General features: G+C 43.4%; 1 protein-coding gene across 1 annotated transcript in view; it reads right to left on the bottom strand.

Annotated features, from left to right (window-relative positions):
- The window catches only part of ISM1 (isthmin 1), an 82,199-nt gene that overhangs the window by 26,400 nt on the left and 37,587 nt on the right, over positions 1-18,212 (bottom strand). The window contains exon 2 of the mRNA XM_054468057.2: positions 3,779-4,018. Coding sequence (XP_054324032.1) covers positions 3,779-4,018 — 240 coding nt within the window. The remainder of the gene's footprint in view (positions 1-3,778; positions 4,019-18,212) is intronic.

Here is an 18,212-nt window from a genome sequence, read left to right as displayed (position 1 = left end):
GCCCTGTGTCAAACCAGTGGATTTCAACAAAAGAACAGTGCTCTGAGGAAGGGGTGAGGGCTGCCAACACGGAAACCATCACCTCCTTGTAGAAAGCACCTCATGTTTTAAAGGACCACCAGGGAACTGGTTTACACAAGTGCAGTGGTGCATGGGGCTGCAGCGGCTACTGCTGTGTGGTGTGTGGGTGTGTGTGTGCATGCACACGCACACACACACACACACAATTACACGCCGACAGAAGGCTGGGGCTCCCAGGGGTAGCAGTTGTTTTATTCTTTCTTTGAACGTCTTTCTGAGTGACCAATACTAACCTTTTGTGGTCTTCCAGAAACAGAAGGCCAGAAACGTGCACAATTTTATTTTCTTCAGGGCCAAAACGTCATCAGATCAATAAAATGCTGGCCACCCTCCACCCCTCTGTATTGCCCACAGAAAATTAACAGATAGGGATTGCATAGAGCAGAAATAGAATAACTTGATTGGGCAGTAGGCAAGAAGGTATTGTTGGCTTACTCTTTTTGATTTTTTGACTTTGACAGTAGCTAGGCTGGAGCTGCATTAATTTTTAATCCATTTGGCCAATAACATTCACTTCTGGAGCTATGGTAAACCTTTATTCTTGGGAGTTATGGTGATCTTTGCTGTACAAAGGGTAACTGGGGTTCCCAGCTCTGGGAATCCCAACTGCCGTTCAGCCTTTATGCTATAGCTTTTCCCTAATATTTAAGTAATATTTTAAAAAGACAGGTCAGTTGCAGTGACTCATGTCTATAATCCCAGCATTTTGAGAGGCTGAGGCAGGAAAATTATTTGAGGCCAGGAGTTCGAGACCAGCCTGGGCAACATAGTGAGGCCTGGTCTCTTCAAAAAATAAAAAAGATTAGCTAGGCATGGTGGCTCACACCTGTAGTCCCAGCTACTCAGGAGGCTGAGGTAGGAGGATCACTTGAGCCCAGGAGTTCAAGGCCTCAGCAAACCATGATTGCATCACTGCACCCTAGCCTAGGTGACAAAGAAAGACCTTGTCAAAATAAAATAAAATAAAATAAAATAAAATAAAATAAAATAAAATAAAATAAAGAACCAAGTGAGGTCTAGGTAGGGAATGGGAATTTTCAGACTGATGGATTTATCTAGAAGACAGAAAGGGGATCCCAAGAAGTTCTGTCTGAAATTGGGTTCAAGCACAAAACAGTCAATAACTTTCCAATGAAGGAAGAGTCCCCGGCAGCCTTCCATTCTCCCACATCCAGGCATTTTCCTGTGACTTTACATTAGTAATTCTTAAATCAATTACACTGATATTATAGCTCAGTCCTCAGCATTATGCCCCAAGTGACATTCCCACCTCTGGGAAAAAGTGCTAGCAACAGCAGGCTTCAGATTGTTTTGGGCATGGCCTAAACACCCTTGGGATGAGAACTGCCTGATTCTGGAACCAGAACATCTATAAACATGTGGATGAGCCATGACAGGAAGCAAGGTTGAGCAACGGTATGAAGTCAGTGCCTTCCCTGCCAATCTGCACCTATTCCAAGGGGCTCCATTGCTCTTTATCACACCACGTGGCCAGCCCCTGGAGAGGGGCCATTAGAGCCAAAGGCCTGCTTTTCCAATTTTTCAATTAAAACAATACAAGACTCAGCAGAAATTTTAACTGGGGCATGTAGTGATTTCTGTGCATGGGTTGTCGAAGAGTGACCTCCACAACATTTGTCACTCTGTACCATCAATAGAGCCTGTCTGACTTCTTCCCACCTATTGAGATCCACCCCCTTGGGACACAGTGCTTTTCCTCCTCCGTCTTCATGATCCCTCCAGCACTGTTTTATGTGGTAGCTGGGCTCTTCACACAGGTCTAATTTATGGGAGGGAACAGGCCTTACATTTTTCAATTTCCTATAACCTAATGCAGCATTTTATATACAGCGGTGGTTGGTATTCTAAGTGTTCTCAGTGAGATTTGCGTGCTCCCATGACACTGGTGTTAAGAGCAAAACAACTCAGGTCAACAAAACCTGATCTAAAACCGTATCATGCAGAGGGTGTTAGTCTGCGGAGAGAGAGGCAGTTAATGAAGGATCAATTGGTCTGAGTCCAAGTTCAGGAACTTTCTGCTATGTAAGCAAATTGGCATTTGGTCCAGAGAGGAAAAAGTACAGAAAAGGTGCACCTATACAAATAGAAAGAATTGGAAGCAAAGCTTACAAGTATGGGCTGGCTGTGGTGGCTCATACTTGTAATCCCAGCACTTTGGCAGGCTGAGGCAGGGGGATCGCTTGAGTCCAGGAGTTTGAGCCTAGCCTGGGCAATATGGCAAAACCCTGTTTCTACAAAAAAATTAAAAAATGAGCTGGATGTGAGGGCACACACTTGAAGTTCCAGCTACTCGGGAGGCTGAGGTGGGAGGATCGCTGAAGCCTGGGAGGTAGGGGCTGCAGTAAGCTATGATCGTGCCATTGTATTCTAGCCTGGGTGACTGAGTGAGGCCATCTTTAAAAAAAGTATGGAAGCAGGCATATGAGGACGAGAGCTGGATAGGGGCTGGGTTGCCCGGGGGATGAGCCTCTCTCAACCATCATGGGGATCATCTTTGGGAGGAAACAGAGAAAGGTACAAACAACATTCAAAATTAGGAGTTTGCCTCTGAATGTGGGTTGGGAGTCTGAGAGCCTGGATTTGAGCCCTATAACTACTATTTACTGCCATGTGACTTTGGGTAAACCAAACAGTAACTTCCTGAGTATCTGGTGCATTATTGATAGTATTAGAAAAATGACGTGGGCTTTGTCTCCTTCATGAGGGTGTTGGGAGGGTCAAATCAGATCAACATTTGCTTTGTAAAGTATACTGAGCTATTTCAGTGTAGATGAGAGTTATTATTTTTAACCCCAGTCACCCTTTCCCTAACCTCCCATTTCCCGCTGCTTCATCAGATCCCAACTTAGTGGAAGATAGTCATCTCTCTCCTAGGAACTCCTGTTCTCAGCTTCCTTCCTCTTATTGTTTTATAAGTCATGTATACTTTAGAGTAACGGAAGCTTGTCTCTTTGTGAAGGAATTTCTGGTGTCCAAGGCAAGTTTAGAGGGGCATTAAGAGAAAGAGCTTTCTTGAGTGCTTTGAACTCATATTTGAAAACATTTGCCCAATCTGTTCGCAGGTCAGATTGGCCTTTTCCTATAACTGCCACATTTCATCAATTTTGTTTTGTTTTGTTTTTATATTTCAGACTATTTTGTTTTGTTTTGCTTTTATATTTTATATAAATATATTTTATATTTTTATATATTATATTTTATATATAAATATATTTTATATTTTTATATATAATATTATATATATAAAAAATATATAATATTATATATATAAAATATATATTTATATATTATATTTTATATATAAAAATATATATTTATATTTTATGTAAATATATTTCAGACTATTTTGTTTTGTTTTGCTTTTATATTTTACACATAAGCATGTATAAGATACATGCTTAAATCAGTATGTATCTTGTAATCCTTGGTGTGTCATACTTTAATTGGTAGTGTTTTCTTCTTTTGAGTGGTTCACAAAATAATTGTGCATCTCACAATCAAGGGTGTCACTTAATGAAGTGCAGCACTGTTCTTATGGAGATAACATGATCTTAAGCAGGAATCATTAAGGGGTTAAGAAGAAAAGTGAGGTAAGGCAGCAGTTTCCACTGGAATCATCAGAAAACAAAAGATGGACTGTTTTGTTATCTCCCACCTTCCAGGTGCCAAGAATTACCTGGATATTTGGATTCTGCCCATTGATATCAGCTTTGGAAAGATCTGGAAAGTTTGGTAGATCAAGGAGAAAGGATCTGGGGCCATCTCTTTGCAATGAAGGGTGCCCCGTCTCTTGTCGGAATCGCGGTCTGGGGAAGGGTTGGTGTGCAGCCTGGTGGTCCAGATGCTCCCCTGGTGCTTCTTTGGAGAGAGAGAAGCTGGTTTCTGATGTGGTGTCACTTCCCACATTGAGGTTATTCTAAAACAAACAAACAAGCAAACAAACACCTGTTAAGGAGACACATGATTAAAAAATGTCACCCTTAACTGTCCATTATATTCAGGAGCAAGGACAATTCCAGTGGCTGAAATTAAGCCAGTAGGGCATTCCAAACTTGTTTTGCAAACCCGTGGTTTAGTTTCTTCATGTCTTAAAAGCCAGATCATCAGAAAACTTCTAGCCTGCTACTTGGGAATTTTCTGAGGGTTAATGAGTTATGGGCTATTTATTAAGCTTCAAAGTACTTTAAAAATGAAAACACTATTTTGAGGAAGAATAGGTGTTCATTTAGAGCTGGAACCAAATTGTGTTTCTCTTCTCACAGCTTCAACTGATTAACCACCTTGGCTTTAGTTATAGCTCTAGTGTCCAGAGTTGGTTTCTTTTGTGTAGGCTATGGAGCAAAAGATCTGACCAAGCTGGATAAAGTTCTCAGGCCATATTATTGATTATATACATTCATCCATTTGTCTGTCCATTTGTCCATCAACCCATCCATACATCCATTCACATATCCATCCATCCATCCATCCATCCTTCCACCCACACACCCATCCATCCAATCGACAAATGTCAACCATGCTAGGCACAGGAGATACAGCAATAAACAGGATAGACATAAGACCTATTATTTTGAAATGTACAACTAGGTGAAGGAAATAAACAATAAATCCATAGATAAATAAGATCAGATCAGAGAATGGTGACTGCCAAGAAGAAAAGAAAGAAGATGATGGAGAGTGGCTAGGGAAAACCTTAGATAGGTGGTCAGGGAGAGCCCCTCAGAGAAGGTGACACTTGAGGCAAGATCTGAACAAGAGAAGGTGGCACCCTGCAATAATCTGGGGGAAGGACATTTTAGCAAAAGGAACAGCAAAGGAAACACTCAAGTCCAGGATGGGAATGAGCTTGGCTGGTTTGAGAAACAGAATGGCCAGAGAAGCTGTTGTAGAGAGAAGGAGGGAAGAATCATAGGTGATGAGGATGAAGAGACGGGAATAGCCAAAGAAAAAGTCACGAAAAGGCATTCGGAAATCTAATGGTTTTATACTGAAAAGTGCAAGCCCACTGTTTTTCCCAGCTGTGAAAAATGTCTCCATTTCTTTATCACTACGGGGAAATTTCTCTAGTGATTGAGAAGTTGCTGGACTCCTTTTCCAAACCAGCCTTTCTTTTTCTCCGCCTCTCCTCTCACAGAAGATTTACTCCAGCCTTCAGGGATAGCATTTTCATGTTTACTGGTGGAGAAAGACAAGGAGATAGAATTTCACCAGGCTTTGGGTCAGTGGTTAATGTTCTTGTTATTCTTGGGCATGTTTTGGGGTTTAGGAGTGTATATTTCAGCACACTGTCTCCACACGCCCTCTTTGCCCCCCACCACAGTGGCTCTGACCCAGCCAAAGGGTTACATCTGGTATAAAAACACTCATGACTCTGAGCACCCAAGGTCAAGAGCACTGAGGCTGAAACACACTAGCAGATACATATCTTCTTGTAGAGCTAACCTTAGGGAAGGGATTATTAGTTTTACTTTTATTTATGTGTCATTTTTTAGAGACAGGGTCTTGCTCTGTTGTCCAGGCTGGAGTGCAGTGGCACAATTGAGCTCACTGCAACCTCAGACTCCTGGGCTCAAGCAATCCTCCCGCCTCAGCCTCCCAAGTAGCTGAGATTACAGGCACGTTCCACCAAGCCCAGCTGCGAATTTTTATATATCTGTTTAAATAGGAATGGGGCTCAGGAACAAACTCACTGGTGCAGAGACTGCCTCTGAATGTTCGAAGAAGCCAAGGGGAGGGTGGAGATAGAGACCTCGTCTGTCACCTCTTTAAAACATGCAGTGACAGGGGAAAGCTGGCTGCTCTGCAGCATGTTTTTGCTCGCCTTTCCACAGTTCAGAAGATGTGGCCGGGGGCAGTGTCTTTGTTCACCTTTCCAGCCACCTCTCTGCCATAGTTTTCATCTCCTGGCACATCCTGGTAGAGGGAGTTGCCCTGACATTTTGAGACATTACTCAATGCAACAGAGGCCAAATGTATTATTGTTTGAACCTAGGAGAGAGAGAGAGAGAGAGAGAGAGAGAGAAAGAAGAAGAAGGAGAAAGAGAAGGAGAAGGAGGAGAAGGAGAAGAAGAAGAGAAAAGAGAAGAGAAGAGAAAGAAGAGAAGAGAGAAGGAGAAGGAGCGAGAGAGAAAAGAGCAGCAAAGAGAAGAGAAAGAAGAGAAGAGAGAAGGAGAAGGAGCGAGAGAGAAAAGAGCAGCAAAGAGAAGAGAAAGAATAGAAGAGAGAAAGAGAAGGAGCGGGAGAGAAGAGGAGCAAAGTGAAGAGAAGAGGAGAGGAGAGAAGAGAAGAGAAGGGACGAGAAGAGAAGAGAAGTGAAGAGAAGAGAAGAGAAGAGAAGTGAAGAGAAGAGAGGAGAGAGAGCATGCTATCTTTTCTCAACATAAGATTTCTCTATGACATCCCAAATGGGAGATAGCTGAATGCATTTGTTCCCTTGCTTTTTTCCCTTAATCTCCAACCCTAAAACTTCTCCAACAAGATTAGGGAGGACAGTTATATTGTCATGGAGAACTTCTTGTGCAGGATTTAGGATTACAAATCTCGGAAGGGGCCCAGAATTTGCTTCCCAATTGCTTTAGTACTTCTTGTAAACCAAGCCCTAACTTCATAGCCACAATGGAGGTATACTGTTTAATTAGGTTAAAAATGAGGCTCTCTTTCCTTTCCCCTGTGAATGGAGTACTCTTCCTACTATGAACACTTACATTTTAGAAGAAGGAGAAAATGTGTTGTTGCTACTCTTTAACATTTTGCCTAGATGTCTGAAAAAACAGGGACTAAGTCTGATTGATTGATGGATGTGACTCTTGAATCTTTCCTGGTAGGAAATTCACCACCACAGAGTGCTTCTGGCTTAGCCCCAGACCAAGCAAACCCCTTAAACTCTCTAGGACTCAAGGACTTTGCATGTAAAGCAGATTAGATAATAAGAGCCGTGTACCCTCCCCGCAGGATTAGTCAAGATACTTGGGTTGGGTTGTGTCTACACATGGAAAGGGAAGTGTCGCATTAGGGTCACTGGCTGGGCAGTTCAGGCCACAAGTACCTCTGCCGGGAATAGTCATACAACTGGGGCTGAAGTATGTTTTGGCTTCAGTTATGCACACAATTGTGGCATTTCTCCATCTCTCCGAACCGCCCTGCCCCCCAGACACAGGCTTGGTGTTTGTAAAGTATTTGGAAGATGGGAAGTAATAAAGAAATGCACAATCTCTGAACATCTGAGTTACTCCTGCACGTCTTCCAAAACATATTTAACTGGACACCTTGCCTCCTTCCAATGGCATGCCCCCAAACTGTTAAGAAATTGGAAATCCTAGGATAGGGGAAGTGTGGCTAAGGATGGATCATATAGAATGAAACCCTGTTTTATTCAATCAATAACAAGATTTGAGAGTAGCCATTATTTTAGTCATCTAGACTTTAAATCTAGGATAGGAGACAATAGACAGAATATCCTAGTAATGCAGAAGAAAACCTTTCTTCATCTCTTCTCAAAGGGACTTACTGCACATCCTCCTTGCAGAGCCCCCCTTGGAGGTCCTGGTTGAGGACATCAGTCCAGTTATCACCAAGTTCACTCACTGAGTATTCCATTTGAATTATTCCAGCAGAGTAAAGATTTTCAAGAGGGGTAGATCTCAAGGTTAAAAGTAAAATATTTTGTGTTTTATTCAGGCAAGCAAACATTCTTCTCTGAAAATGATACCTTAGGAAAGTCTGGGAACTTAAGGAAAGCATCATGACCATTCTTTCCAAAATGCCATTGAATTCATTCTGCCCCAGTTAAAGCGATACAAGGGGGCCTGCTCAGTTTAGGAAAATATTGCTTTACCCACAATGTGTCTTTGAGTTGAACATCAATCTATGAGTTAACATTGACAATGAGTTAACATTGAGTTAACTATCTATGAGTTAACATTGACAATGCTGCAGCACCAGCAGCAATGTTTCCTCTTGTGAGTTTAATTTCAGAGCTGTGACTACCACTGAGAAGGAAAACAGAAGAAATGGAGCTATTAAATGGCTTATGCACATGAACTTTTCAATTGCTGAGGCAGGTGATCTTCATTGGTCAAATTATTTAGCTACTGCTTGGTGCTCCTCTCCTTCTATTATTTTAGAACTTATCTAAAACAGGAATAGTAATAAAAATACCCTGTTCTTACAGCCTAGCATTTTGCCTTATATGGCAGTACTGTAGCAGACATTGCAATTGCCTGCCCAATGTCTAGTCCCCACTTTTTCTTACTTGGTGTTTGTTTCAGGTGGCTGTGGACCTGGCAAAAACTACATTTCCCAGCATCCACTGCATCTGGGTGTGACCATATGACATAATTCTGCCCCATGAGGAGTAAGTGGAAGGTTCTGGACAGAACTGCTGAAAAGGAGTTTTCAGATTCAGTTTTGCCATTTGCCTTTCTCTCTTCCACTTTGTCCTGCCTGAAATGAGGAAACAGGGCTTGATGTGAAATCAGGCAGCTGGCAGGCCTGAGGATGGAGGCTGTAGTTTAAGCGTGGCTGACTGGAAAGATGGTGGGCTTAGGTCCCTGATAGCATTATGGAGTTATCACGCTGGTCCTGGAATGGTGACCTCCATATGTCTTTTACTGTTATCATTAATCTTAATGTTAACATTGACAATGCTGCAGTACCAGTAGCAATGTGCCCTCTTGGGATTTTAATTTTTGAGTTGTGATGACCAAGAAAATTATAAAGGTTTTGCCATTGAAAATGCCATTGAAAAAAATGGCAAAAACCGCCATTACTTTTGCACCAACCAAATACTATCACAATTGCAAGAGGTTTTCCCTCACCAAAAGGAACCAGCGTTCCTTGGACAAATGGATTGAGTGCAGAGCTTAGGTGGGGAAGGCACAGATGAATTTGGGATACTTTCCTGCAACAAGAAGCAAGGAAGCTTTCAATGATTAACAGGGTACTCTTGAAAGAACACAGGAGCCAGCTTGACAGGCCCCCATTGCTCACAGATCAGAGAATTTGGACAAAAAAAAGAGATTGTACTTTACTGATGTACACTGAATCTATCAAAATCCATAAGGATACTCATGAAGGAGAGAAATCCAGAAAAACTACTGTTACCATTTGAGGTAGGTATTATAAAACTCCTTCCTTTGCAAATTGGTATTAAAAAGAAAGGTTTTCAGAGGAAGCAATGTTTGAACTGAAATAAAAAAGGCTTGTAAATGTGCAGCAGATGCATCAGGTTAAGAGAACAGGGAGCTGGGGAGGGGTCCAGGAGCTTTGCAATCTTGGTGAAGGAGTCTCTCAGGTCTGAAAGAGCTGTGGTTTATAGATCCAAAGGGTTTCAGAGCTGAAATGCGGTGAGAGTAACAATCAGAGACACCTGCTGTTTTCATATGAAATAACGGAGTTAAATATTATACACATCAGGCCCAACGCACAGTCTCAGCCCACCAGCCTTTGGTCTGACAGCCTTCTATCACACTGCGCTGTGACTTGTCCACTAGGCTACCACTTCTCTGGTAGCATCCTCTGGGGCACTTGCAGGTTTGCTGAAGCTACATGGTGCTGGGATCTCATCCCTCCTTCCTCATTCTCATCAGCTGGCCCTGGATACCCTTGGGAAAACTCTGCTGAGATGAATCGAGAAGAGAAAACCTCTCATCTTTAGGCTGGGTGCAGTTTTTCTCAGATGACAAATCCACACGTTTTAATCACTTGCGTCCTTTATACTGAGTACATCCTGGTCCAACACTAAGAATGTCCAATCACTGCCTCCAGCCACTGCATAGCTGGCGTTGCTCATCGTGGCTGTGTTTGTGACCAAGGTGGATGGCCATAGCCACATCTAGGGTCAGAGTGGTCAGAATGGCCAGAGTCCCCCAGCTGGTCATTTGACACAGGCAGAGGAATACAAAAGAGAGGGAGTGAGGATTTTTGGACAACCAAGCCACAGGGCAAATTAGGATGAGCACTACAATAGGAGGAAGATAAAGCTATGGAAATAGGCGATGCATCCTCTTTTGGAAAAAATGTGCTAAGCATCATTGTCCCAGTCTGCAAATAGCCACCTGCTCTATTCTGCAAACACCAACCAAGGACTGGAATCTGAAGAACAGGGTTGATTTCACCACTTTCAGAACCTCCAGAAGAGGCACAAATCAGTAACAAATTGTGGCTGTCTAGGAAAGTTTAGTACTTTTTCTCTTTAAGGCAAAAACCAGTAACTATTCCCCAGATTAACACAATCAGGCAGACTTCTTGGAGGCAGACTGGCTGGCAAATTTCTGAAAGGCAAAGAACAGGCCCTATCTTCAGTCTCCAAACTCCCTCCTCCCTCCCCCAGTTTCACAAGCTCAGGGGGCAACCAATAAGTACTAGTTGATGATAATGATGGCTAAAGTTATCATTGGGTAACGAGGGCCTAGTTAGATTTTGTTTTAATTAGGCTCAGGCTACAGGCCTCATTACCCCAATGTGACTTTTATGTGGGATTCTAAAGAAAAAAAAAAACCCTAGGAATCTTCTACTGAAGATATTAAAGAAGATATTATTAGCAATGCATTTGGTCTCATAGACTTTGAACAACAAACAACAGAGATTATAATTAATGTCACTACAGCCTCTCTCCTTAAAACAAACTAACAATATAGTTAATTAGCAATATGTCCTCATTTGGGGCTGGACATCTGCATATTATTATCGACAATGCTTGTTTCCTTTTTCCAGATGAAAGGAAGCCATACTGCACCCAGGCACATGGCTGTGCGCCTTCCACATTCAAACACTCCCATTTTCTTCCACCCACGATAAACACACTTGGGGCTTCATCTGTGCTGAGCATCGATTTTGTCTGGAACACTCCCACACATCTAAAAATAAGTTCATGAATGCCACTAGTGGTATTTCAAAGGGAAGAGCAAAATTTTTGCCGTTTGAAGAGATAAAAGAAGAAAATGGCACACTGATTATCTTTAACATGATTGAGGAGCAAGCACTCCTAAGACGAGAAAACCAGGAGAATGAATAAAGTGAGTTTTAGACCATAAAATCGGCTTTCTAGAAGGGGCACACTTGTTCTTAGTGCTCAGGAAGATGGATGGAGACCACGATCCTAGGAGTGGAAGCAGGGGGTGGTGGGGGCTTATTGGGACTTGCTCTGAGAAGTGTTGGAAAGAGGCAGCCAGGATGCACCGGGGAAAAACTGCACTGTGAAGACACAGATGACAAGGCTGACCAGCTGCCGCTCTCATGAAGCCTGTGTGTGATGGCAATCATTCCCCTTCAGGCAGCAGGAACAGAGCAAATGTCAATGGCCGTATTTTACAGCAAGCATGACAATGCAATGCCCCTTTAGGAACTATTCCTGGCACAGGGGAAACGGCCATACATATGCTTCAATCTTTGCTGGGGACTCTGACGACAGCCCTGAGAGCCAGTGACACAGGCACGTCATGGCTCAAGAATTCAGGAGGGTCTCAGTCCTGGTTTGGGAATGGAGCCTGCTGTCGAGGTCTGACTAATAGCTGAGGAATCCCTAATTATGGTGGCAGAATGCATCATAACGATGTTTACTTTAGGGCTTGGCAGTGACCTCGTTTATTATCTCAGGCTTTAGAAGAAATGAAGAATGGGCAACTCTTTGCATTTGGGTAGGGAGCTGGCTTTGTGGTGGAAGGGCCACCCATCCCTGTGTATCTCTCCTCATTGAAGGTTCTTGGGGCCGGCTGACAAAATGGAGATCAACACTTCACTGGTGTGTCTTGAATACTTCTGTAAACTGCTTTGATCTTGAAAATGTGCAGATTATTGGTGAATTTTTTCGAGTTGTGCTTTCTCCATTGCTGGCAAAGAAAACAGAGTGGTAGCTTTTCCAGGACCAATTTCTTTTATGTCCTGTTAGGCTAAAGAATGAACTGAAATGAAGGATAAATTATTCTTTCAAGTGTAAGAAAACATGTAAGAAGCAGAGTACAAGAGTGGAAAGTGAGTTTGGCCAAAAAAAAAAAAGAAAGAAAAAGAAAAACAAACCCTTCACACATCACCTAAAACATCCCTGCAAATGTACAGAGATGGAGAAATCATACTTTCCAGAACCACTTTGATAAAGCCCTTGCGGTGTGAGGCCAGCAATCCTCAGCAGCCAGTTAAGGGCAAGCCTTTCTATTAGTCTTCCAGGCTACAGCTAACCAGCTCAGGGCTATAAAGGCCAGGCCACCAGTGGCCACCAGGGGGCTTCCGTCCCTCCTCTTCAGCCCTGTTAGAGCTCAGCCAACCCTTTAAGTCAAACTTCGAGCAAATATTTAATGAGTATGGATTATCGGTGATTTCCAAGTTGTGCTTTCTCCATTACCGGCAAAGAAAACAGAGTGGTAACTGTCTAGGACTCATTTTCCAGGACCCAATTTGAAGAGGCATCAGATCATTAGTGCACCTAAAAGGCCCAAGTATCTAAGTCCTCCTACGACCAGAGGGAAAGGGTGTCGAACAGGACACCAGAAGGCGAACATCTCCTGCAGTGATTCTGTGTCTCCCTGCATGGAATGAGGGGATCCAAGGCCCAGGCCAAGGCTGGTGTTCTGTTGGTGAGAGGGAGAACCTGGAAATTAAGCCAAATAACATGGATGGCAGAGTTCAGAAGCTGAGGTCTGGAGTAGGGGTGGCCTGGGGACCCTTGCCAAGTTATTATCCCAATTAAGGAGATGGATTCTTCTCAACATTAAAGTTAAGAACCCTCATTGAAACCTATTGCTAATCTCTCTGCTCCAAGTACTTCTAAAATGGGTTTCAAAGGTCATTGGACGTTAACCTTGGAATCCTGAAAAGGGTTCAGGGTACTGTGGAAAGGACTGGGGCCAGGAGTTTCAAGGTCCGGGTCTGGGTCCCAGCATTGCCTCTTCCTGTTTTGTGAGCTTTGGTAAGTTATTGCACCTTTGCACTTACGGTAGACTGGTTGGCAAAAATGTCCACAAATTCTTCTTTTCTCTAAAGATCCACGCCTCGGGTAGTTGCTTCCATACTCTTTGAGCTTCTTCTTTTTTTTTTTTTGAGACAGAGTTTCACTCTTCACTCTTGTTGCCCAGGCTGGAGGGCAATGGCGCGATCTCGGCTCACTGCAACCTCTGCCTTCTGGGTTCAAGCGATTCTCCTGCCTCAGCCTCCAGAGTAGCTGGGATCACAGGTGCCCGCCACCACCACACCCGGCTAATTTTTTGTATTTTTAGTAGAGACAGGATTTTCCTGTGTTGGCCAGGCTGGTCTTGAACTCCTGACCTCAGGTGATCCACCCAACTCAGCCTCTGAAAGTGCTGGGATTACAGGCATGGGCCACTGTGCCCGGCCATCTTTGAGCTTCTTACTGCGGCCAAAGGGACAACAGTTAACAGAGACTTGAAAAGCACTTGTGCATTAGGATTGCCTATTTTTTTTCGCTCTTTGGAATGCTGAGAACACTTGGTGAAGAAGGCCAAGCTAGCCTGTTGAATGGTGAGAGACGTGTGCAGCAGAGATAATTTATACCAGATTCACCAGCCTGCCAATGGCCAGTCACTCAGATGGACACCGTCCTAGACCATCCAGCCCTGGCTGAGCCTACTCAGGCTATGAGAGCCACCCTGCTGACCCAGAGAGTCATGAGAAATAATAAATCCTTGCAGGTTTAAGCTAGTGAACCCAGTGTGGTTTGTTACACAGCAAAAGCTGACTGATACAAGACCTTGGTTATTTATTCTGTAAAATGACCATGGTGAGGTAGAATGAGAGTTGCAGAAAGCCTCTCACAGTTCTGACCTCCTCGGAATGGAACCCTAAAGAGACACTTGTTCTGGAGAAATTATTTCACACTAACTTCAAAAAAAAAAAAAACTCCACTTTATTCCAAATGCTGAAAACATCAAATTGAGGGTGGGGAGATTAAATAAAAATCCAGTGGTTCACAAATGCATGAAATGTAGATTTTATCTACAATGAGTAGAACATCTTCTCCTTTCTCTCTGTCCTTCTACCTGTTAGCTCAAAGCTGGGTAAAACCTGTTGGAAAATTCCAAAGCCCTGCCAACAACTTTCTTCACTGACAGGTGCTTTTTTGGTAATAGCTTCATTGCCAGTTTTTCAAAGACTCGAAGCCGAGACTTAACAGTTCTCCTTTGTGCTTTCATGATGCATCTGTACAGCTCTGTGTGCTGCTAGAAACTAGTAATGCCCATTTATTAACAAGACCCCCCTGACACTGTAAAACAATTATAGAGCTGTCATAGGCCACATATGGCCAGAGGTGAAGAGAAAGCTCCTGCCACTGGCACCTGTTCCCTTCGCCACCTGCCTGTACAGATTGTTCCTGTTTGGACTGCTGTTCTGTTCTTCTCTAGGGAAATGGTGTGATTCCTGCTAGGAAAACTGGCAGCTGATGCAGTTGTGGTCTCTTGACTTAGCTTAGCTAACCTTTCTCTATAGGAAGCTGGGCTGTTAGCTCTATTCATGGATTCATTCAACAAACACTTCATTGATATTTATTATGTACCAGGTACAGTGCTAGGGTGAGACAGTGCCAATAGCACATGGCTTGTTAAGACAACTTTTCCAAAACTTGGAAATGAAGCAAAAGGATGACTGCAAGTTTATCACTTCGTATTGGGGCACAGGCCTGCCCCAAAGTATTTAATTCTGTAGGAGCATGTATTTTTGCTTGGCTTATTATTTAATCGATTAGGGCCCAGACTAAAAGTTACACGCTAACTTGCAGATTTTCATTCTGTAGATATAGAAATGTTTTTGTCTAGTAGAAACAATAACTCAATGCTAACTGTTTTATGGCTCTGCAGGACATTAATCAGTATTATTTATGTTTACACATTTACTTCATCATCATTTTCCCCACTAACTTTATAAATATCTGTTTCTCAAATGCTCTGACATGGCATTAGCATCTTCCTTGTTCTTTCATTCATTTAGTTAAGTAGTCGACATGTGCTTTTTCTTTATTTGTATGAGATTCACATTTTTAATATTATGAAAATTTTATTTGGACAGTTTTTGTCTTCAAATTTAGATTACAGAGGGGAAATTAAGAAATGCTTATATCCATATAAAATGCAAAGTAGAAAGTGGGAAATTCTGAAGGAGTGGAAGTTTTCAATGTAAGAAAGTAAAATTATCCAGACTCCTTTTTTTTCTGAAATGGAGCCTTACTCTGTTGCCCAGGCTGGAGTGTAGTGGTGCGATCTCGGCTCACTGCAACCTCTGCCTCCTGGGTTCAAGCGATATCTGGACAAAGTGCGCAGAAACCACCAAGGATGCTCTAGTATCCAGGGCCAGTAAAGCCAGGAAGAGCTCACATCTCCAGGCCTGAAGATGCAAGGACAGGGAGAGGCTACTGTTAACCAAAGGGAAAGAGAGAGCTGTGGGGTTGGAAGTAAGGTGGGCGTTCATTTCCTGCCATGCCTAACATTGGCCAAACCCAATCAGAAGCCAGACAGCAAGGGAGCCTGTTGATGTAATACATGCAGATCATGTGCCCAAGAAATAAATAGGATGGAGAAAGGTGGAACATGGATTGAGAGAGGTAAACGGAATGTTTGGGGGACACAGACATGCTTGGGAGAAATAGCAGCTATAATATCACCCGTTCCAGGCACTATACATTAAATCTGGTCTCATGACATCCATGTGAGGTAGACACGAGTGCCCCTATTCCACAGATGAGGAAATTGAAGCTGAGAGGCCCCTAGATAGTAAGTAGGCTATGAAATCCTTGCCCCTTTCACCATATGGTGCTATCCTAATTTCTACCCTGGAGCTGGTTAGAACAAGAGAGTCTGCAGCCACTTTGAATTCCCTGGCCTCCCCTAAATGCTGCTCGGCTCCAGAATAACAGTTCTCAGAGGACTGGCTCAAGAACACTGGCCCACAGCATACTGTGGATTTAATTCTCAACTCTGCTCCCTGACTTGGTTTGGTAGGGGAAGTCCTGGCCTCATTTTTTTTTTTAAGGAAAATACACATCTAGATAACAGTCCAGCCCAACACTGCTTTACTTGTGCAGTGTAATGACTTTTTAGGGTTAATCAGGTCTCATCAACAAAACCCATAGATATAGTGATGATAAAAACAATGGATTATCACTGATTCAAGAGGGGAGAAGTTAGGAATGAAATGGCACATAGTACACTATGTAAACATGAGAGCTATTCAGTGGGTCAGATGAGGCAGAGAACTGAGGAAGTAAGACACAGAGAGCCAGGCCCTGCAACCTTTACCTCCCGGGTTCAAGTGATTCTCCCACCTCAGCTTCCCAAGTAGCTGAGATTACAGGCATCCACCACCACGCTTGGCTAATTTTTTTGTATTTTTAGTAGAGACAGGGTTTCACCATGTTGGCTAAGCTGGTCTTGAACTCCTGACCTCAGGTGATCCTCCCACCTTGGCCTCCCAAAATGCTGGGATTACAGGCATGAGCCATCGCGCCCGCTCGATACTCTCTTAAAGAAGCCAAGCTTCTCTGTTACTGTTATTTTATTTTCCCACCAATAAGACATACAGGAAAATATAGTGTTCGAAAAAAGAGGAGCTTCATGTTGAGCACGTTATTTCCCTGTGGCTTGAGCTTTCTCACCAGTAAAATGGGTAGCATCTGTGTGGTAAAAACACTTCTTTTCTCCTCTTTATTATTCCTTTCTCTCATTAGCCTTCTCTAGCACTCACTCTTACACTGTTATATTTTCTCTTCACTGTTTTTCCCCTCAGGACCAGCTCCCGTCTTCCCTAGTGACAGCCACACCTCCACCTCCTCCACCTTTTTCAAATGTCTTCTCCGTGCTAGCCTTGCTCAAACACTTTTATGTATCACTTCTACCAACTGGCTCTCAAAGTTTCCCACTGGGTGGATATAATTATCATCACCCCCATTGTACAGATGAGAAAAATGAGGTTTGGAATCCTGCCAAAGTCACCTGACTTATACTTACTAGGGGTGTGTGAATTCTGGCTGACTCCAGGGAGGCTTTAAAGCTGGACCAGCAGAGACAACAAAAGGCAGCCTGCGTGGGCTGCAGCTGCTGGGGAGAATGAATGCCTCTTCTAACAACCTCAGTGTAAAGAGAGTGCTCAGAATGCACAGAAAGGACCAACACCACCAATTGCCAGCCTCTCCAAAAAGGTCTACCTTGAGGATGGAAGGAGTGGTCAGTGTTTCAGTCATTTGATTTTAAAGCCATTTTATCTCCATGATCCCATGATCCCCTATTAAAATACAACTAGTCCTGAGAATAGTCATGCTGGACCTGCCTGGTGGGGGCAGGGCACAAAATGGGTTTTGGGATCCAACTCTCTATTTTTACAAAGCATAATCTAGAGGATCCTTTTTTTTTTTTTTTTTTTTTTTTGAGATGGAGTCTCACTCTGTTGCCCAGGCTGGAGTGCGATGGTGCAACCTCGGCTCACTGTAACCTCCACCTCCTGGATTCAGGTGATTCTCCTGTCTCAGCCTCCTGAGTAGCTGGGATTACAGGAACCCACCACCACGCCTGGCTAATTTTTGTGTTTTTAGTAAAAATGGGGTTTCACCATGTTGGCCAGGCTGGTCTCAAACTCCTGACCTCAGGTGATCTGCCCACCTCAGCCTCCCAAAGTGCTGGGATTACAGGTGTGAGCCACCACGCCGGGCCTCTAGAGGATCTTTGAAGAGGAGGGTGGCACATGAGCCAGGGCACAGGACACAGGGTTTCAAACTCCCAGCCTGATGCTCTCCTACTGGCTGCTTGGGTGTCACTGCCTGGTGGATCTTCACGGTTTTCCAGGACTAAATTACAAACTGTCTTTCCCTTTTTGTAACTGCAGTCTCAACCCAAAAAACCCACGAACTTTACTAAATATCCTTTGAATGAATGAATGGCTGGTTGGCTGGCTGGATGAACAAACAGGATTTCAAAGCTGATAGGCAGGGGCACAGTGGACCCCTTGCAGTTTCACTTAGGTCTACCATGCCATGTACATTGTACAATTTGTGCATGGTGCAAAGATGTCTGGTGAGGGGGCAAGTAATGGCTGAAGTTGAGACCGGAGGAAGGGATATTGTCTTCCCAGAGGGAATGACTTGTTGTAATTCATATAGAGGCTTACAAGTGCTAATA

This window comes from Pongo pygmaeus, chromosome 21, assembly GCF_028885625.2.
Source record: "Pongo pygmaeus isolate AG05252 chromosome 21, NHGRI_mPonPyg2-v2.0_pri, whole genome shotgun sequence".
Taxonomy (NCBI): Eukaryota; Metazoa; Chordata; class Mammalia; order Primates; family Hominidae; genus Pongo; species Pongo pygmaeus.
The sequence above is the reverse complement of the archived record's forward strand: the minus strand, read 5'-3'. Positions and strand labels throughout refer to the sequence as shown.